Source organism: Haliotis rubra, unplaced genomic scaffold (assembly GCF_003918875.1).
Source record: "Haliotis rubra isolate DU_JTF1 unplaced genomic scaffold, ASM391887v1 Scf478, whole genome shotgun sequence".
Classification (NCBI taxonomy): Eukaryota; Metazoa; Mollusca; class Gastropoda; order Lepetellida; family Haliotidae; genus Haliotis; species Haliotis rubra.
The window spans coordinates 147,949-171,147 of NW_025767166.1; the positions used below are offsets into that span (position 1 = coordinate 147,949).

The window sequence follows — 23,199 nt, forward strand, 5'->3', positions numbered from 1 at the left end:
TCATCATCACCATCACCATCACCATAACCACCACCATCATCACCATCACCAACAAGAACACCAACACCACCATCACCATCACCATCACTAACACCAACACCAACACCAACACCAACACCAACACCAACACCAACACCATCACCATCACCATCACCATCACCAACACCATCACCAACACCAACACCATCACCAACACCAACACCATCACCATCACCATCACCATCACCATCACCATCACCATCACATCACCATCATCACCAACACCAATCACCATCATCACCACCATCACCAATCACCATCACCATCATCATCACCATCACCAACACCATCACCATCACCACCATCATCACCATCACCATCACCATCACCACCACATCACCACCACCACCATCATCATCACCACCATCACCATCACCATCATCATCACCATCACCATCACCATCACCATCACCATCATCACCAACACCAACACCATCACCATCACCATCACCATCACCAACACCAACACCAACACCAACACCATCACCATCACCATCACCACCACCATCACCATCACCATCACCATCACCATCACCATCACCATCACCATCACCACCATCACCATCACCACCACCAACACCAACACCATCACCATCACCATCACCAACACCAACACCATCACCATCACCATCACCATCACCATCACCATCACCATCACCATCACCATCACCATCACCAACACCATCACCATCACCAACACCACATCACCATCACCAACACCATCACCAACACCAACACTACCACAAGCACCAGCAGCACACACCAACAACAACACCATCACCTGACTTCAACATTCAATATCACCACGCAATAAAGCCTGGAACATCAAACCTTTCGGATAGCAACTCGCCACGCTGTATAAAATGACACGTCAGTCTTTACCCCATAACTCACCCTGCACTGTAGTCGGGTAGATCCAGCCGTACGGGTGTGGCACCGATCTCCACCCTCTGCACCGTGCCGGGTATACACTTGGGGTAGTTCACACCACGATCTCCTGTTGGGCGACACATCATGTGTGAGAATGGAATAAGGTATATCATAACGGCCTGTATATAGAAGTGGGAACAGTGGAAACCCCTTACTGAACGTAAGAATGGCGCTCGCCAGACACTGACAGACCGGTGAGCAAGCTCAGAGAGTTAAGTCAGAGAACATGGTTACTCTTACAGGGTGTCTTATACCATTACTGCAAGGTAATTTGGCACTATTTGATGTATATCTTCATTTATTACCTACGAGGACGAAAATATCAGGGTTCATATTTTTCATACGATGCCCTAGGGCAAAATATCACTTTGTCATGGTGACGTGACGTCATGAACAATGCTATGACGTTACGTTTCTTCTGTGACCTTGCGTTCTACAGGCGGCGACGGTGGGTAGCCAGCCTGTGTTTGAAAGTAGATTTGGGTTCATTTTCCTCGATTTGACGACTTCGGTAATAAACAGAATATTATATTCGTGCCCATATCATACTATGGTTTACGACACTCGCTCTCGCTCGGGAAATACCAACATTTAGGCACTCGTGTCGTAAATATAGCTTTATGACATGGGCACTCATATAATATCCTCTATTTATCATCCAAAACTGTGTTCCACTTGTACAATGCCCTGACAATGCTATGACGTCATGAACTTGATGACGTCATAATGCTATAACACTGCTGCACTTCAATTCTAATGGCAGTACCGTGTTTAGAGATGTACAGTTATCAATGAAAACTAATGAAGAATGATTGTGGATGATATATAGAATCTCATCCTCGTATCTTCTGATATCAAATATACTGAACATCATTGAAAACGCACCACCTGTAAATTTTTGAAATATGGTAATCGGATTGTTTTGAAAGTGAAAATGAACGTTGGAAATGTTGTTAATAACACAAAAGACAATAAATAATGTTGTACAGTAAAGAACGGATTGCCCGAACACATCATGGAACACATCACATGACAACAACAAAATTCATGCACAACACACACGAAAAGCACAAATTGCATGCGTAAAACATGCTGATTAGGGTATAAATGACCGTCGGCAAAAACCGTTCTCATTTTAGCTGTACCTCCGCAAGTAAAGTTTATTTTGCAATGCCAAGATTGTCACCAGAGGAACGAGAACGGGCGTTGGGCATGTTGCAGGTTGGCACATCAAGCAGGATTATTGCCAGACGATTTGGTTGCCATCATTCCACCATCATAAGACTTGCCAACAGGTACCAACAAACAGGAACCACCAGGGACCGCCAACGTCCTGGCCAGGCACGTGTTACCACCCCTCGCCAAGATCGAGACATTGTTCGGCGCCATATTCGGGATCGTACGTTGCCGGCTGCCAGAACCGCCAACGCTGTCCAAGGCCGACGTGGTTTGATCAGTGCTTCCACCGTCCGACGCCGTCTCCGTGCGGCAGGATTACGGTGTCGACGCCCTTATGTTGGACCCATCCTGACTGATAGACATCGCCGTGAACGCCGACGATGGGCTGAACAGCATCGTTTGTGGTTGTTACGACGTTGGCATGGTGTTGTGTTCCCCGACGAGTCACGTTTTCACTTCCGAAATGCTGACAGGCGTCTACGGGTATGGCATCGACGGGGAGAACGTTACCATCAGGACTGTGTTGTGAAAAACAGATCGGTGGGGTGGACCCAGCATTATGGTGTGGGGAGGGATCAGTTATCACAAAACCGCTCTGGTAGTTTGTCGTGGCAGAGTAAATCCCTTTACTACCGTGACACCATTCTTTAGAACAACGTCGTTCCCTTCTTTAACCAACATCAAGATCAGTACACATTCCAGCAGGACAATGCTCGAGCGCACACTGCACGTGTTGCAACACAGTTTCTGGCAAACAACAACATTCATCTACTTCCATGGCCTGCATTGTCACCAGATTTGTCTCCCATTGAACACTTGTGGGATTACATCGGCCAACACCTCTCACGTCGCCCACAGATCAACAACCTTGGGGAACTTGAGAATGCCTTGCAACAAGAGTGGAATGCATTGCCTCAAAACATTATTCAGAGACTTATCAGTTCAATGAGGAGACGTTGCACAGCTTGTGTTGTTGCTAACGGTGGTCATACACGTTACTGACTTTCCAATTTGACTCCATCTTTCTTTCATGGTCAGCTGAATTAAAACTTCACTGTTTTGCTGGATTGGTTCCTGTTTATTTTCTTTACCAATCATTGGACTACAAAAGTATGTAAAATTTACACGGATTGCTCATTATGCTCTTGGAAATTCAAACTAATACACGTGGTGCGTTTTCAATGGTGTTCAGTATATATCAATACTCGTTGATGAAAGTAAAACTATCCTTGACAAGCCTCGGATATTTGTAACTCTGTCACCTCGTGTTGATATAATTGATATCAGTAGCAACTTGGGTGAGATTCTCTATGCATCGTTGTATTCCATGAGTGAGTGGAGATTACTGCCTTACCTTCATTCACCTCCCAGTATCTGAGAGCGAATCCCCGGCCCACCCTCGCACTGTCAGTAGTGAAGGACATGTAGATGGACCCCCCGGGCTCTGACTTCACCAGGGTAGGGGCAGATCTTCCACAGAGTCGTTCCAACAGCCTCCCCCCAGTGTCAGTCCCTGTATCAAATACAGAACACTGATGTCAGTCACAGCATCGTTACAGCACCTGTGGATGACATGCATTTACTGGACATAGCATGTAATCACCTAGAAAAGTGTTCATGAATATTCCATTTAATGGTAATACAGTGCACGACCATGAATACCCTGTCAATAGCTGATGTGTGGTAGTTTTTCAAGACTGGCAAAAGAAACTGTCATGTTTTTATATGTACACGTTGACATCTTTAACGGAGCTCACATACGCAGTGCACGTGCTACATACGACTGACGGACTGAGTTTGGTTTTACGCCGCTTTTAGCAATATTCCAGCAACATCACGGCGGGGCACACCAGAAATGGGCTTCACACATTGTGCCCATGTGGGGATTCGAACCCGGGTCTTCGGCATGACGAGCCAACGCTTTAACCATTAGGCTACCCCACCGCCCCCGTGCTACATACGTGTACATTGGGTTTGGTTTTGACTGACGAGGGGAATCATTCATATAATATATGCAGTTTGATATTTTTTTAACGATTTGTAAAAGTTTGGTTCATTCTGCAAACTATTCAGACCCTGTGGGCCAAAGGGGCACTTATCATCACTGAGCCATTTATATCACTAGCCAAAAGTATCTCTTCAAGTGTCATCAGAAATGTTGCAAATGATTGAAGAGCCGCATACACCGACCAATCACGTCATAGCTTTGTTTTGCTGACCAGCTCATGCCTCATAAACAATTCTCCTGGACATGTGAAATCCCTGGGATTCGGTACGCCATACCTTGATGTGTGAACATAAATAATCCTTGTCTTCAGTAAATGGATGACCTGGTTCTCATCTGGTTTTGACCTGATTGATCTTATAAACTACCTCCACTTTAATGTTCCCTGTTTCTGCTGTTCGAACCCTGACACAGACATATAATTCCATGCCCCCCTCTTCGACCATTGGCCTTATGAAAGATTTGAAGTTGTACTTCAGAAATGTTAGAAATTATCACTCGTATGTGTAATAGATTGTTAATAATTACCACTGACATGGCTAGTACGGGTATGATAGATAGATATTCTATATTTCCTCCATAAAATGAAGATTACATTTGTATGATAAACAACAGTACAGAAAACTTACTGATATTATACAGTAATATTGAATTGTGAAAGAACTGAAGGTATTTATGAGCATTGCCGGAGTATGCTCTCCCAACTGCTAACAGAGAAACTAATCATTACCATCAGTTGTGACCAAACATTATAATCCAGTACATCCTTACAGTGGTCAGGTATACCTCCGAGGAGGAATGACAGGAATACATCATCGTCTTCCATCCACATTTTAACAAAAATGTCTATGTCAAGAATATCACAGATTCTTTCAAATAGAGAATTCCTTTCTACTAAGTTATACTGGCATGGCATAAAAACATGTTTCATAATGTCGTGAGCAACTGTACCACATAGACATTCCTTTGATTCTATTGTAGTTGCACCAAGCCTTATAATTCTCGCAATGTCAGTGAAGTTCTGAGGTCGTTCTAAAGCGAGTATCCATAGTCTATGTTCTCGTCCTGATCTTATTGTTAGATATAATTACCATAATAATTACCACTGACATGGCTAGTACGGGTATGTGTAGTACTGGTATATGCTGGTATGTGAAGTACTGGTATGTGCTGGTATGGGTAGTAGTGGTATATGCTGGTATGTGTAGTAGTGGTATGTGCTGGTATGTGTAGTAGTGGTATATGCTGGTATGTGAAGTACTGGTATGTGCTGGTATGTGTAGTAGTGGTATATGCTGGTATGTGAAGTACTGGTATGTGCTGGTATGTGTAGTAGTGGTATGTGCTGGTATGTGTTGTACTGGTATGAACAGTAGTCAAAGAGTCAAGGTTTCATCAAGTATCATTTACTGGAGGCAGAATCATTATTGGCGTAGCAGCGGCGATTACTGTGCCAGGGCAACATGTGTTGAACATGATAGGGACAGTGTTGCCACCTTGTTGGCCGTTAAAACACAAGACATCCCGATGGATAAAGTAATTGTGAATGAGTGAGTCTGGTTTCACGCCACTTTTAGCAATATTCCAGCAATATCACGGCGGCAGACACTAGAAATGGACTTCACACATTGTATCCATGTGGGGAGGTTAAAGACTTAAGTGATTGTGCAACGAAGGCGAGGGAGAGAAAGGGATTGTATCACACCATGACGTGCACGCGTCAGATGCTGGTGTGGGAAACGTTGGCAAGGTCCTCTCCTCCATAAGTAGGTACTTCTCTCCTCATAGCCTACCGTCAACTGCCTTTCAGTAACGGAGCACCATTGGCCCTATCAATTCAATATCAATGACCAAACGAAACAATGAAACCGGATGAGGTAAAGCATGAACATATTCTGTTCATTTTCCTTTATGATAATTTGGAGTCTATATACCACTGTCCTGCCAACCCGTGCAGATCCGGATTATAGATGGTCTTCAGCAACCCTAGTCGTAAGGGGCGACTAACAGGATCGAGTGGTCAGGCTCGCTGACTTGGTTGACACATGTCATCGTATTATAAGCGCGTAGATCGATGCTCGTGATGTTGATCACTGAATTGTATGATGAAGACTTTGTACGATGATAATTTACGCCGCCGCCATATAGGTGAAATATTGCTGACTACGGCATTAAAAAAACAACCAACAAGCCAATCATACACGTTACCTTAAACGAGATTCACAGAAATGTACCTCAGACAGATAACATACTAATTTCGTAAAACTGGTCCCCCCTGCCATAATGTAATTAGGTCTACCTGAAGTAACAATGAACCCAGTCCTAACTATTTTCTGGAAGACGCGAAGGACGCAACCTTGAATATCACCTGTATGTCAAAACATGTCTGTTTAATAAGTAACATTCAAGGTTAACGCTTACACGTTGATCTAGCCTACTCCGGCTCCAACTGACACATATATGACACAAATGGACATAATGAACGTTACCCTTGGTTTAACACAGGTATCTGACTGCTGACGGCTCTACTAAGGGACGCAACTCTGATTCGCGACATGCATCGTCGACTGGGAAGCGGTAACCCCTCGAATGTTTTGAATCAGTAGACTTCACCCGCTGCACAACATCTGCTCTTGAGGATGTAAGCGGCATAAGCCAGTATCCAATGGCATGAGTTGATGAGATGGTCACCAGTTGAGAGTTCCAATCCAAGATTCTTTCCATTGTTAACTTACCAAGAAGGTGTTTTTAAGCTTACGAACTTAATTTACAAGTATTTACCACTTCAAAGATCAAAAGATAAAAAAGATAATCCCTGGCTCTCGCACGTTAAAAACATATTAGACAAGACTGGACTCTCGTATGTTTTTGAAAATCCCTCAATTTGTACTACCCAGTGGCTGGTCTCAAAAGTTGAACATATTCTTAAAGATCAATTTATCCAAAACTGGCACAATGACATTATTTCTAGTCCTAAGAGTATACACTATCAGCACCTAAAGCCATTTCCCAATTTTGATGTATATCTCCTCCTTCCAAAACGCATTTCTTTACCATTATTGAGATTTAGAATATGTAACGATAGTTTACCTATTGAGACGGGCCGTTGGTATAATATTCCAAGGGACGAGAGAACGTGTCAACTATGTACTTCTAAAAGCATCGCAGATGAATACCACTACATTTTTCATTGCAAAGCATTAATTACTTTGAGGAAAAGAATATTTACCCTCCCACCTAACCTCTTTTCCCAATGAAACAAAGTTCACGAAAATATTATCTGTAAAAACATCTCGAGACATAGTAAATCTATCAAAATATGTCCTACATCTATCATCTCTTGTCAGAAAAAAATGTTAATATGTTGTTAACTGCCATCTTGAATTTGAATTTGTATTTGTATATATGTTTACAATATAAGCTCTTGTACCACCAAGGTGGTTTATGAGAATAAAGAATTGAATTGAATTGTTAACATTGGTGTGTTGGCTCCATACTCATGCGGGGTGGTGGGGTAGCCTAGTGGCTAAAGCGTTCGCTCGTCACGCCGAAGCCCCGGGTTCGATTTCCTATTTGGGTACACTGTGTGAAGCCCATTTCTGGTGTACCCCACCGTGATATTGTTGGAATACTGCTAAAAGCGGCGTAAAACTAAACTCACTCACTCCATCCTAATGCTCAGGTTCCACTGAAGCAGCCCGGGCTGACATGTGGTGATGTAACTGAATAACTTGGCCAAGGAGCCTTAACTTACTCATTCATCTCTTACTGACATGATTAAATCTGTATAACTTTACCTTGGATGTTGCATTTTGAATTCTTAACTTGTTTGTGTCACTGGTTTGTAGATGCCTCGTCACTCACTCACTCACTCACTCATATGTTTTAGGGTTCAGAGGTCATGTGTCTGTTTTCAATATCGGAGCTGTTAAGGGAATTATAATTGTTTAATAAAATAGTTTTAAACACTTTTGGATATAAAGTATTGAAACCGAAGTAACTAATATAGATATTTCACGTGCTCTGTTTCTATGAAGATTCAACGACAATAATTCAGATTCAAAACAAAAGGTTCCTACCGTCGTACATGGTGAGGTTGTCACTGCAGATGCCGTGTGTGTCGTCCAGGTCCACGTCGACTACCTCGACGTATACGCGGGAACCTGTCGTCGTGGGATACAGTCTCCAGCTGCAGGATGCTCCACTACAAGAGAGGGGACAACGTCAGAACTGATGCTGCACGTACCTGTACTTCCGTTGTTATAAGTAATTCAGGTTAGTCGTCAATTTCTGTACCCAAGTCAAAACATTGCTTACACAGCAGTCTCGTTTCCTGTTGACTGGGTTCCGTCCTATTGCGCAACTTAGTACAATAACCAGTCCAGAATTTTAAGACCATTTCATTTAACTGGATACATAAATATTAATTAGTATTATTTGATACATCTAAACACTTGTGTATTGCAACGCTATGCTCCTTATAATCCTTGCAAACATGTCGTGCAGCGTGCTCTGTCGTACAGCGAGCACTGACAAACAGAAACCTGGAAATCGTGGAAATCACAAAACAAGGCTCTGCCTATAGAAAAGTTTGGCGGTGTGGTACGGACTTGATATTATATCAATCACATTGTACCTTACAGAACTGCTCTGAATAAGCGCACAAAGCACATAACAGGTGTAACCAGTGAGCCAGATGCATTGTGAATCATTTTACGACCTCATCAAACTGGGGCAGTCTGCGACGTCTTAGTTAAGGTCATGCTGCCTATACCTCGCCATAAAATACAGAAATACGATGTTATCAAAGTTTAAAATTGAATTCGTTTGTAAGCACCATTTTATTATGAAACAAGGCATTGGAACTCAGTGTAACCATAGTTGTTTGTGATGTCTATTTTCATTTTCACACGAGAAAGTTCGGATCGGCTGAAAAGTAGGTCATTTTCTGAACAGGTTAATGAGATTCATGTTTCGGTTTAATCAGGTCAATAGGTAATTACCTTATCATCAGGTCAATAGTTTATTTCTGTATCATCAGGTCAGTAGTTAATTTCGGTATCAACAGGTCAGTAGTTAATTTCTATATCAACAAGTCAATAGTTAATTCCCGTATCATCAGGTCAATAGTTAATTCCTGTATCATCAGGTCAATAGTTCATTTCTGTATCAACAGGCCAACAGTTAATTCCCGTATCATCAGGTCAATAGTTAATTTCTGTATCATCAGGTCAATAGTTAATTCCCGTATCATCAGGTCAATAGTTCATTCCTGTATCATCAGGTCAATAGTTAATTCCTGTATCATCAGGTCAATAGTTAATTTCTGTTTCATCAGGCCAATTGTCAGTTCCTGGTCAGGTCTATTATATTGTTTAGTTGGCATTTTAAAGTTGATGAGTCAGTAATGAAGCATACGACTTTATGGATGACAACATCTTGTTTATTGCCTAGAGCAAGGTTTCAGTGTAGATTGCTTCATAACGGTGAAAGAAAATCTATGGGTCTATCATATATTTCTATTTCATCAGGTTTATGATTAATTTCTATATCATTTGGATCAAAATGTGTTTCTATAGTATGATTTGGACAGTAATACATTTCGATAACAATCTCATTTGGCCTGGCAGACCAGTCTGTCCAGCGTTGGGTCGGACTGCCGACCTTAATGAGCAGGGGCTCCGTCCACTTGACCACGGAGGCGGTGTTACTGACCAGCAATCCGTTGCTGTTTTACTCACTTGCCATAGCTGCTGGGGTAGTTGGTGGAGAAAACGCTGGCCTGCTGGACCGTGGCTGCCAACTCCACATGACCCACACAGCTCTCCGCTGAAATAAACATAACACGTTGGTTTTGTGATTTGTGACATCAATCGCCAGTGGAAAGTTTAACAATATAATCTAACATTGCGTCCCAGATCAGGTGCAGCAGCTGCAAAGGACCTGTCTGCAATCAAGATGCTGGCACACAGAGCAGAATCTGATCCCCCGGACGAAGACAACAACAGAGGTCTATTTCATCAGGTTTATAATTAATTTTTGTATCATTTGGTTTAAACTGCATTTCTGTGGAATGATTTGAACAAACAATAATATTTCCATGTAATCATGTCAATCAAACAGTCACGCATACAATCACAGATACAGTCAGACATTCGGTCAGACATAGTCAGATACATAGTCACACACATACAGTCAGACATCAGGTCAGATATACAGTCACAGATATAGTCAGACATCAGGTCAGATATACAGTCACAGATACAGTCAGACATCAGGTCAGATATATACAGATACAGACATCAGTCAGATATAGTCACAGATCAGGTCAGATATACAGTCACAGATACAGTCAGACATCAGGTCAGATATACAGTCACAGATACAGTCAGACATCAGGTCAGATATACAGTCACAGATACAGTCAGACATCAGGTCAGATATACAGTCACAGATATAGTCAGACATCAGGTCAGATATACAGTCACAGATACAGTCAGACATCAGGTCAGATATACAGTCACAGATACAGTCAGACATCAGGTCAGATATACAGTCACAGATACAGTCAGACATCAGGTCAGATATACAGTCACAGATACAGTCAGACATCAGGTCAGATATATACAGATCACAGATACAGTCAGTCAGACATCAGGTCAGATATACAGTCACAGATACAGTCAGACATCAGGTCAGATATACAGTCACAGATACAGTCAGACATCAGGTCAGATATACAGTCACAGATACAGTCAGACATCAGGTCAGATATACAGTCACAGAATACAGTCAGACATCAGGTCAGATATACAATCACAGATACAGTCAGACATCAGGTCAGATATACAGTCACAGATACAGTCAGACATCAGGTCAGATATACAGTCACAGATACAGTCAGACATCAGGTCAGATATACAATCACAGATACAGTCAGACATCAGGTCAGATATACAGTCACAGATACAGTCAGACATCAGGTCAGATATACAGTCACAGATACAGTCAGACATCAGGTCAGATATACAGTCACAGATACAGTCAGACATCAGGTCAGATATACAGTCACAGATACAGTCAGACATCAGGTCAGGTCAGATATACAGTCAGACATCACAGATACAGTCAGACATCAGGTCAGACATCACAGGTCAGACATCAGGTCAGATATACAGATCACAGAATACAGTCAGACATCAGGTCAGATATACAGTCACAGATACAGATAGTCAGACATCAGGTCAGATATACAGTCACAGATACAGTCAGACATCAGGTCAGATATACAGTCACAGATACAGTCAGACATCAGGTCAGATATACAGTCACAGATACAGTCAGACATCAGGTCAGATATACAGTCACAGATACAGTCAGACATCAGGTCAGATATACAGTCACAGATACAGTCAGACATCAGGTCAGATATACAGTCACAGATACAGTCAGACATCAGGTCAGATATACAGTCACAGATACAGTCAGACATCAGGTCAGATATACAGTCACAGATACAGTCAGACATCAGGTCAGATATACAGTCACAGATACAGTCAGACATCAGGTCAGATATACAGTCACAGATACAGTCAGACATCAGGTCAGATATACAGTCACAGATACAGTCAGACATCAGGTCAGATATACAGTCACAGATATAGTCAGACATCAGGTCAGATATACAGTCACAGATACAGTCAGACATCAGGTCAGATATACAGTCACAGATACAGTCAGACATCAGGTCAGATATACAGTCACAGATACAGTCAGACATCAGACATCAAGGTCAGATATACAGTCACAGATACAGTCAGACATCAGGTCAGATATACAGTCAGATACAGTCAGACATCAGGTCAGATATACAGTCACAGATACAGTCAGACATCAGGTCAGATATACAGTCACAGATACAGTCAGACATCAGGTCAGATATACAGTCACAGATACAGTCAGACATCAGGTCAGATATACAGTCACAGATACAGGTCAGATATATCACAGTCACAGATATATACAGTCACAGATACAGTCAGACATCAGGTCAGATATACAGTCACAGATACAGTCAGACATCAGGTCAGATATACAGTCACAGATACAGTCAGACATCAGGTCAGATATACAGTCACAGATACAGTCAGACATCAGGTCAGATATACAGTCACAGATATACAGTCAGACATCAGGTCAGATATACAGTCACAGATACAGTCAGACATCAGGTCAGATATACAGTCACAGATACAGTCAGACATCAGGTCAGATATACAGTCAGATACAGTCAGACATCAGGTCAGATATACAGTCACAGATACAGTCAGACATCAGGTCAGATATACAGTCACAGATATATACAGTCACAGATACAGTCAGACATCAGGTCAGATATACAGTCACAGATACAGTCAGACATCAGGTCAGATATACAGTCACAGATATATACAGTCACAGATATAGTCAGACATCAGGTCAGATATACAGTCACAGATACAGTCAGACATCAGGTCAGATATACAGTCACAGATACAGTCAGACATCAGGTCAGATATACAATCACAGATACAGTCAGACATCAGGTCAGATATACAGTCACAGATACAGTCAGACATCAGGTCAGATATACAGTCACAGATACAGTCAGACATCAGGTCAGATATACAGTCACAGATACAGTCAGACTTTCGGTCAGACATAGTCACACACATACAGTCAGATATAAAAACAAACAGCAGTTGTCATCTAATTTCTTTCACCCGCAAGCCTCAATGAAATATTTACAAAAGGTTAAAATGTTGAAAAACCAACCACGAAATAACTGGGTGAGTTCGACGAACGTCCACCACTACAGACATGTTCTCCACGTATAACCATATGGCGGGGTTATCTTAGGCTCATTATTCACGAGTTCTTGGGATTCCAACATCCTTCTTGCTGTAAAGTTTAACATTAATGCAGTGACAGTTTTGATATTCCATGATATTCAAACCATGCAGTAATGTGTATCTCTTCCAACGACAAACACAGCCGTGCATGTTTGAATTTGTTTAAACCCTTTCCGAATGCTCTGTCAAGGGGCGGTGGGGTAGCCTAGGGGTTAAAGCGTTGGCCCCTCACGCCGAAGACCCGGGTTCGAAACCCACATGGGTACATTGTGTGAAGCCCATTTCTGGTGTCCCCCGCCGTGATGTTGCTGGAATATTGCTATAAGCGGCGTAAAACCAAACTTAGTCAGTCAGTCAGTCTGTCAAATTGTGAACAAGAACAGGTTATATGTTATACATATGTTCTGAATGGGCCTCGTTTTACGGTGGGCTGTTAGCGCTAAGGAGACAGTAATTCTCATGCTCTATTATCGACACACGGTAGTCGTAGCCTCATTCATCGCTCTGTGGAACACGCGATCACCTTTGTCACGGACATAGAGGCAAACACTTGGCACGGGATGTCGGTCCAGCAGATGACGGAGGCGTCCGACAGATGGCGCCACTCGTAGCCAGGTCTTCTTGATGTGCTCACCATGTCCAGTCACGAGTTTCCCTGTCTCGTAAATATTGCTGACTGCGGCGCTAAAGAACATTCACTCAGTTTAGTTGAAACAGTTGGCCTCAGCCACTACACTGATTACTGAGTGTGTGTGATTACTGAGGGTCTTGTTTTAGTTTCATTATCTGTCTGAAGCTCAAGAGGCCAACCATCCTCACTTAGGGGGTCGCTAATTAAAGTGAGTGAGTGAGTTTAAGCCGCTTTTAACAATATTCAACCAATATCACGTGGGGAATCAAACCCGGATCATCGACGTGACGAGCGAACGCTTTATCCACAAGGCTACCTCACCGCCCCGTTAGTTGGAAGTGAATGGATGAGTTGGCGAGTTGGGTATAAAGCGGTTTGATAGTGTTCCAGTTGTATCACTGCGCGCCAGCGTGTTGAGGGAGGAACACCAGGAGTGATGCACCACTTGTGTGAAACCCATGACCACAAGGGTGGTGCTGGCGGAGACATGATTGGGGCGAGCCGGGATTTGAGCCGGCCCATGGTCACTGTTTTCAAGCGAGCCCCAGACGAGCAGCAGCAGATGGCAGTCCCATAGGGGGCGGTGGGGTAGCCTAGTGGTTAAAGCGTTCGCTCGTCGCGATGAAGACCCGGGTTCGATCCCTGACATGGGTACAATGTGTGAAGCCCATTTCTGGTGTCCCCCTCCGTGATATTGCTGGAATATTGCTAAGCGGCGTAAAACCATATTCACTTACTCAGTCAGTCCCATAGGCGACAGGCTACACAAACCACTGCAAAGCTTAATGTTTTGGCTTTGTTCCTTATTCATAACAGCGAGGTCGGGATAGAGTTATTATCGTCTTTCATACGCGTTCTTTGTTCAAGAATCACTGATGCATGTTGCAGGTTTCAACCTGGGGTATCACATACACCTGTATTATACAGCAGCACTTTAGTATCAATGACCATCACTGGAGGTGGGCGTTTTCTGACAGCACCCTGTACAGCTTGAATAACGTCATTAACACAGGCTGGGTCTTACTGAGAGAACCCTCTAAACACTCGATCAATCAATGACGGAAACCGGATCTGCCCTGTGTATAGATGCACTGTAACGCTCCACATATCCCTGACATCTTGGTGAGTTGGTATATACATTAAACTTCTGTAACAGACCATAGGCACATGTAACTAGCTATATAGTTATAGGCTTTGGATAACAGAAAAGTGACAAAAAATGGGTGAGCGTGAGTTAGCGTAGATGCAAGCCAGTTGGGTACATTGACGTCAGCCAATCATTCACTGAACCTTCGACAGGAAGGATCCAAGATTTTAAGACGGAGGGGGAGTATGCGAGTATGGTTTTTCGCCGTTTTTAGCAATAATTCCAGCAATATTCCAGCAATATCACGGCAGGGGACTCCAAAATTGGGCTTCAAAGATTGTACCAATGTAGGGAATCGAACCCAAGTCTTCGGCGTGCCGAGCCAACGCTGTAACCACAAGGCTACCCCACCGCCCCTTTAAGACAGTCACATGGTGGGTGTTTAGCGTGTTGGGAGGATTGCACCACCTGTGTTATAAAGTCACACCACTGGGTGTCACGCAGTAGTACGGAGTATGGAAATAGGGTGGGGGTGCAATGCATTCAAAACCGTACCACCTCGAGTTACAGTTAATTCAGAATTGCCTGACATTCCCATATCTATCCGACTGTAACCATTCTCCGTGTGTCTGTTAGTCTCAGACATAGCAGAAAGACTGAGTCAAATTTCCAAGGCACACAAGACACATAAGATCATAAAGCAATTCACAAGTGAATACCAGTTGATAAACAACTTACCTGCAGGCATCACGTAAGTGCACACGAAAACCAGGTACCATGCCACCTTCTGGAAATGCATGCTGGAGGCGAGTCGAGTCGCCTGTGATATAACCGAGTACGTACACCTACCCTTTCAAGTCACCATACATACATGGGCTGTGTTGGGGTCTTGCTTCATCTATCCCGGGTGGGCGGGCTGTATCTTTAACCCTTTCTAACGCGTAACCAGTTTCACTGTCGTCCCAAACAAAATACAAATGCCAGTAAATAAATAAGTATTATAAACGTTGTCGACAGCATTTTATTTCATTCTTTGTTGCGTTGTTGTCGTTGTTGTAGTTGATGTTGCTGTTTCTGTGGTCTTTTCTGCTGTCGTTTTTGTTTTAATTACCTATGTTGTTGTAGTAGTTGGTGTTGTTGACGTTACCGACGTCATTGTAGTTCCTGTTGTTGTAGTTGTTGCTACTGGTTTTGCAGAGCCTTCTGTTGGTGGTGGTGGAGGTTGTGGTGCCGGTAAGTGCCTTCTTAGTGCCATAAGGATGTTGGATGTTAAACATTATATTAACATTTGTAACGTGAAATTTCATTTTTCAGTTATTCTTTTAAGTTAATATAATTAGATATCTCAAAAACCTTTTGTACATTAGGTTGAACACTATATTTGGACGCGTTTAAAATAATTACATTTAAAGAGTTAACACTGACTTAGTGTGCCAAGGAGATTTGTACTTGTCTCTGTATATGAACTCAACAGTCAACGGCGATTCAGCTTGCCTTCAGTGTGACGATGGTGTCATTGTCCGACACCTCTCACGGGTGTACTGTATGTCTATAATACCCACCTTTACCCCATAGAGTCACTGACAGAGCGAGTCAACACTGGACGGGATTTCTATACCTCCGCAGGCGATCATAATTCATAAATAGATCAACGTTTGGTCAGAGTAGAAGGTTCCTTTCAGACCTTTGACAGCCAGCTTTTTGTGACATTCCTGGCTGTTTGATAGGGTCAGTATCTATATATACACACAATGTCGCTGTTCTATTGGACGATTTTCTGCGTTTTTATGCCATTTATAGCAGTAAAGCTCGCAATGTTGGACACCAAGAATTGTACTTTGAACCCGGAACTTGTTAAGCGAGTGATTATTCTACCAGCACACCTAAGGCCTAGTGGGAACAGCTTCTACAGTAACAACCCCCTGAAGTCTGGCTTGTATGAATGGATATTGTTTTACGCCGCATCAACAGTTTCCCAGCTATTTGCGACGAGAAGTTTGGAATTTATACTGTTTTCAGCTGATGGTCGACTTGGTTAAGTCTAGGTGGTCATGAACTGCCTTTCCAAGAGTTAACACTGTATTGTTGATATGCTATCAAGTGATTCGAGTCGTCATGATGAAATGCATGAATAATGACAGTCCAATCTAGTGAGCACTCAATATCCATACTCAGCTTCCTGGGAAGTATACAACCCATGTTGCCTGTGAGACGCAAGAAGGTAACAGGACACATTAACTATAGGGTGAACAGAGGTGGATTCGGAGCAAACTGAAGCCACTTTCTGAAGGTGGTATCGCGTGTCACTCTTTCGGACACTTTCATGTGCAAAGCTGCTAAACTAATCCATCAATTAACTGGAGTAGCTTTCTTGTCAACACGTCACGCCGAACACCCGGGTTCGATTCCCCACGTGGGCACAATGTGTGAAGCCCATTCCTGGTATCCACCTCCGTGATGTTGCTGGAATATTACTAAAAGCGGCGGAAAACCTACATCACTCACTCACTCATCTCTCATGTCACCTGAGCCTTGTGCATCGTCTGTCCACCAGACCTTGAACACAATATACCCAATACAACCCAAGTCTACTCAGTAGGTGTCCTCTACTACATTGTCGGAAAATGGAGACTCCCGAGCTTCTCTCTGTTACATTTCTATAACAACTCTTTTCTTCTTTCTTCTATAAACTACATTCAGTACATAGAGTTAATGTTAGTATACGATGTGAATAGAAGCGCGAGATAAGATCGCTTTGTGAAACGAGCAGTAGCGTACCTGCCATTAGACGCTTTAGGCACGTGCCTACACTTAATTATTTCGGCATTTTTTTACATGTGGTATGTTATGGATATATGTTTTTCGAGAGCAGTCTCCGTTTCCATGAAATGGGATAACTCTTATGCTACTTTGATGCCAACATGGCGTCTAGCACATCAAAAACAACTGACAAGTATTTTAAGATTTCATCCGTGAAAGATGATACTAATGAGCTCCTCAGCCAGAGGAAAAGAAAGTATCCGTTCCAGAGTCCCATGCACCACCATGTTTAGATCCGGTCAATTATGGAAATGGTTTGGCTGGTCAGGAAAAGAGAGATCTCGTTACATCAAAATGGCAAGATTGTCACCTGTTCAAATTATGTTTATATATACTGAGTCACAAAAAACTTCACATTCTTTCTACAGGGCACTATGAAAGAACAAGAGATGGTAAGATGGTTAAATTGTTATTATTTCATTGCTGATATCTGTGTGATGTACTCGATACACTGACAGTGCCATAATCAGTTCCATTAGGCTACACCGCCGTACCAAAACATGGGTATACAGAATGTCAAGTCACAAGAATAAAAATGCGAAATTTCTCAGTTCAATATCGTGTATGGCCGCCCCGCGCATTCACCACTGCCAAACACCGTCTCCTCATCGACTGCCTGATGCTTGTGAACACGTGGTTGGGGATTCTGCGCCAAGTTCCTGCAAATTCTGAGGTTGGTTCCTAAGACCACGAAGCCTTCTCCCAAGTGCATCCCAAACGTGCTCTATTGGATTAAGGTCAGGGGACCTCGATGGCCAGTCCATGACGTTGATTCCAGCGTTTTGAAGGAAATTTCGTGTCAACATCGCGGTATGCGGCCGAGCATTATCATGCTGGAACTGTAGACCTGGGCCATTAGCCGCCATGAAAGGAACGAGTTCAGGGGTGAGCACCTGGTTGCGGTAAGCAGCAGCTGTGAGGTTTCCACGGATGACCAGAAGTCGGGAACGGTTGTTCCCACAGAAAGCACCCCACACCATGCAACTTCCGCCCCCGAATCTGTCGACTTCCTGTACACAACATTGGGCATACCGTTCACGACGTCGTCTCCAGACCCTGTGCCTGCCGTCCGCGAATCTGAGGGTAAACCTGGATTCATCGCTAAAGACGACTCGATTCCAGTCTCTCTGGGTCCATCGGAGGTGACGTTGGGCCCACAGCAGACGTTGACGTTGATGAAACGGCGTCAATATTGGCCCACGATATGGACGTTGAGAATGGAGATTGGCAACCCGCAACCGATTTCGAATGGTCTGTGAGGACAGTCGACCTCTAAACATCTCAGCCCTGGTTCGTGTAGCCGGCAGAAATCTGTCACGTAGGTGACGTAGGACGATTTGACGGTGTTCTGCTCGTGACGTCACACGTGGACGACCCGACCTTGGGCGATCAGAAGTGGTGCCAGTTTGTTGTAGACGACCTCGCAAGTCATACACAGTACGACGGCTGCAACCCATTGCTCTTGCGACGTCAATAACTGATCTTCCCGCTTGCAACATGCCAACGGCACGTTCACGTTGCACATTTGACAATCGTGGCATTTCAAGTACCGTTAGAACTGTGGTTTAAAAGTGTTTTTTCAATTCTTGAGGCCAATGCAAACATGTACATATGAAGAAAACTTCGATGCGAAGATCACGTGATCGACTGCACGTGCAAAACCTGATTTGGCACTAACATCATTTGCACGACGAATGGATGGGTTTGAGTGGGTTTTGCTAACGTTTTCTAGAGTCGAAAGATAGGGATCCCATTTCGGATACATAGATGTATCATCAGAAAAAAATTATTCCTTATTTTTCAAATTACATTTTGTGAAGTTTCTTTTTTGACTCAGTATATATAAAGTAATCAGGAGCTAGCATTCTAGCGTTTAATGTGTGTTCACAACATTACATGCAACAGTTGGCTTCAGCCGTTATAACTAGCACTGGTCCATAGAATTACAGACTCGTACGTCCAGGTGTGCCTACACTTCATTTCTTTCCTGGGTACACCCCTGACGAGGACCACGCAATAACCAAATTATAGAGAGAGAGCGATTTTTTTGCATATGAGGCCATACGACCTACAGTACAAAATAGTACATAATATAGTTTTTGAGTTACCAGATGTGTACATAGTATGGATCGAAGAAACGAGTTTGCTAACAATGTTCCACAAAATAAACGTAATTCAAATATTTCACAGAGTATAACCAAATTATGTCCCGTAACAATCGAAGGCCTGTGTTACAGCATAGGAACAAACTTCACGTGGATCAGTGTTTTGTGCAGATCTTTAATTCATTCATTCATGCATTCATTCATGCATTCATTCATTCAACTCGCAACAATATCCCAGTTGAAAGACTGCGGTCTTCAAGCAATCACGTAAGGCCAAGAAATCTTGTGATTGACATCTTACGCAATAAACATACAATGACAGGCATCAACCATGTCAGCTGGCCTGACCACCCGATCCCGTTATTCGCCTCTCACTAAAACTGGTTGCTGAAAACCGTATGCAGCCACGGTCTAAACAGGGCTAACCTCTTTCTCTCTCACCTGGTTGCCTGGTTACTCACCTGTGCATGTTTAAGAGCGACACATATGGCGGGTGAGTGACGGCTGCTGACGGCTGAGATGTCCCATGACCACATATGTCTCTGTTTATCACACATCTTACATTAACACTCGTAGTAAACATGCGTGGGCTCAGCAATAGTGTTTCTACTGGGAGAAAACACGATTACCTCCCCGATGTTGTGTTTTCACATGACGTGAGCAGGTAGTCTGTCGCCAATTGCGAACGATGAATTGTAAAGTTCAAAACCAGAAATACATGTAGTGTAGTAAACGACATACCTGTGAAATGCAATGAATACCTTGTACCAAACAATATCATATTTCTTAATTTGATACAAATCACTGGAAAACGTTGTTTAGAAACTATCATGTTGTTATGCGTACAAGTTGACATCTTTAACGGAGGGGGCACAACAATAGGAGGAACAGCACAAACACGGACTGCACGTGTTACACAACGGTACAGGAAATGACAGCATCAGAGGAGTCGTCTCACGAGAATTTTAGTTGCAATCTGACACACACATGTCACAGCCCTCGTCGTCGGAAATGCTTGTGTCACGGGTGATGGTCACATGTATAAGTGGGATTGTTGCTTGCTTGACTCCATCACGTCTCCAGGATCTTGACTCTATCTCGTTGACCACTGTGGTAACGCAGCATGCACGTATATTGTTACCTGACCTGGGGATTCATTTACTTGCTGTTCAACGTCGTTTAACTTAAACGTTGTGTTTAATCGTCCAACGTCACCTTTGACGATATCCATATCAGAACTAATGGATTCAGATAGCAGTGGTAAGGTAGACAATCGTAAGACAGCGTGACCTTGCCCTTCACGTACATGTCAACCATATACAGATTTTTCTCCATAGTGGTAAACGTTCATAACTCGGCTGCACCTGGGATTTTCCTCCAATATCGACCTCACACTTAGTGATATAACTGGAATACCGTTCACAGATGCTCAGAAGCAAACCCATTCACTGAAGTTCGGGAAGATCCAGATAAGATACCCAATGACAGTCCACAATGTTCGACTGCTGCGAAATGCTTGATACTCAATGACAACTCTTGTTATTGTAGATGGCGCAGAGATCTGGGTTAACCCTATAGAAACAATATCTAAAGACGTCAGAGAAATCTCTTTGAACGTGAAGTTTCTAGACGAATATACCTATGTAATTATACAGCTTGTACATAGAAAAATGGATGTTGTTAAATGGGAGTTTAATGTATTGTAAATCAATGTCGTAATTGGTTTACACATATTTATATTTTAAAGAAATCTGGATCGGTAAAAAAGTAAAACTTGCTTATGTAAATACCTCTCGAGGTAATGTGTTGAAACGGCTAGATAAGTGTTAAACATAACGTAAAATTGCAGGAATGTCATGCATAAAGTCAGTATTTTTAAGTCAGTGGTGTGATTTGGAAAATTATAATTATACAGTTATCCTTTCTATGTAAGCTTAAAATTGATCAAATCGTTTGCTTGTGACGATAAAATCGTGAACTGATTGATTGATGTCCATGTATGTAGTAATGGTATCACAGCGTTTCAGTTAACATATGTGGAGGCTTGGGGTGAGAAACTGTCATATTTACGTGTGTAGAGTCAGGTGTAATCAGGAACATCTAACATGGACATTGCTGGAAGCTTTCTAAGACTATATAGGGGCGGCAGGGTAGCCTAGTGGTTAAAGCGTTCGATCGTCACGCCGAGGCCCCAGGTTCGATTTCCCAGATAACAGAAAAATGGACAAAATCCACCCTTCTCAAAATGCTGTAGTTAAAAGTTTAAGTGTGTCCTGACCTTTGATCAAGATGATTTTCTCAAGCATTGCAAGCATTGTTTTGATAGCATTTACGTTTTCCTAATTGGCTGTTGTTCCTAGATGTTGTTTCAAACATTAAAGGTTTCTCCATTTCTCACATTTTGATCACTACTTAATCCCCTATGTAGTTTTTTTTTCTTAGGGTGGAATTTATTTGGGGTGGATTTTGTCCGGTGTGGATTTTGTCCTGGTGGATTTTGTCCTGGATTCGGGTACAATTTTGGAAGTCCATTTCTGGTGTCCCCCGCCGTGATATTGTTGGAATATTGCTAAAAGCAAAGCGGCGTAAAACCATACTCACTTACTCACTTTCTAAGACTAAATATGGACCATGTGCATGCCTGTATCACTTCCAATTGTATCAAAACCAACAGTTGTGTGACGATATTGTCACCCCAGATATTCAGCCTTGGCCTATTTTAGAAGCTAAACCACTGTTGCTGCTGGGTAGATATTACTCTGGCTTTTCCAATGACATTATTGCTGTTACCACTGCTATACTGTCATTGTCCTTTATTCTGCCACTTTATAGAGAAAGACAGCTACAGTTGTCTGGGTGTCCTCCCATTACGCAGACAGCCAGTTCGCAGACACCTTAAAACAACAACATTTACCAAGGGTTCAGTGAACAGATTATCTACTACCTGTTACCTACATATTATAATGGAATACTCCACAAAAAACACAAGTACAAACTGAATTGAAGCTATATTATTTATTTTGAAAGATGGAAGAAAATACAGTAATTTGAATTTTCATTGCTGCAATATAAAAACAGTTTATTTTCATAAACAGTTCGGTTTAACCTTCTAGTCTAACGGGAGTCGGCATCATCATATTGAAAACATTAGCTTAGCTATTAGAAATTGCGACACTGTTGTATCATATAAACCAAATAAAGACAAATGTGAACCTAAATATTATTCATATGGAATAAAGAAGTTATATGTTTTGCACATAATATTGAGATATATGACGAGTGCACTTAATTACGATTTATTTATTACTTCCTTGAATGACCATTGTATTACTCAAAACATAAACTGTTATCTTTAAAAAGTATTGTTAAAATTAGAACACTAATTAATCCTTCTAGTTCAGTGTCTGTCAATTGGGTGTCGTCAAATGGGTGTCTGTCAGTTGGGAGATAACCGTTGTCTGCCATTGTAATTACTTTCCAGTAGTTTTGGTTGGTTTGTTAGCCAACATAAT

General features: G+C 42.5%; 1 protein-coding gene across 1 annotated transcript; it reads right to left on the reverse strand.

The window, feature by feature from the left end:
• Positions 1–929: 929 nt before the first annotated feature.
• On the reverse strand, positions 930–15,655 carry LOC124290897 (cubilin-like). Its single transcript, XM_046727738.1, has 5 exons — positions 15,501–15,655; positions 9,895–9,982; positions 8,233–8,357; positions 3,503–3,661; positions 930–1,036 (listed from the first exon to the last, which is right to left on the reverse strand). The coding sequence occupies exons 1-5, from the start codon at positions 15,559–15,561 to the stop codon at positions 930–932; spliced, it is 540 nt and encodes a 179-aa protein (XP_046583694.1). The 5' UTR covers positions 15,562–15,655.
• Between the last annotated feature and the right edge of the window lie 7,544 nt (positions 15,656–23,199).

Coding starts and splice junctions, on each gene's coding strand:
- LOC124290897 (XM_046727738.1), bottom strand. CDS start 15,561: ATGCATTTCCAGAAGGTGGCATGGTACCTGGTTTTCGTGTGCACTTAC. Junction 9,983..15,500: donor CACTTACGTGATGCCTGCAG/GTAAGTTGTTTA, acceptor TGTTTATTTCAG/CGGAGAGCTGTGTGGGTCAT. Junction 3,662..8,232: donor CAACCTCACCATGTACGACG/GTAGGAACCTTT, acceptor TATTTGATACAG/GGACTGACACTGGGGGGAGG.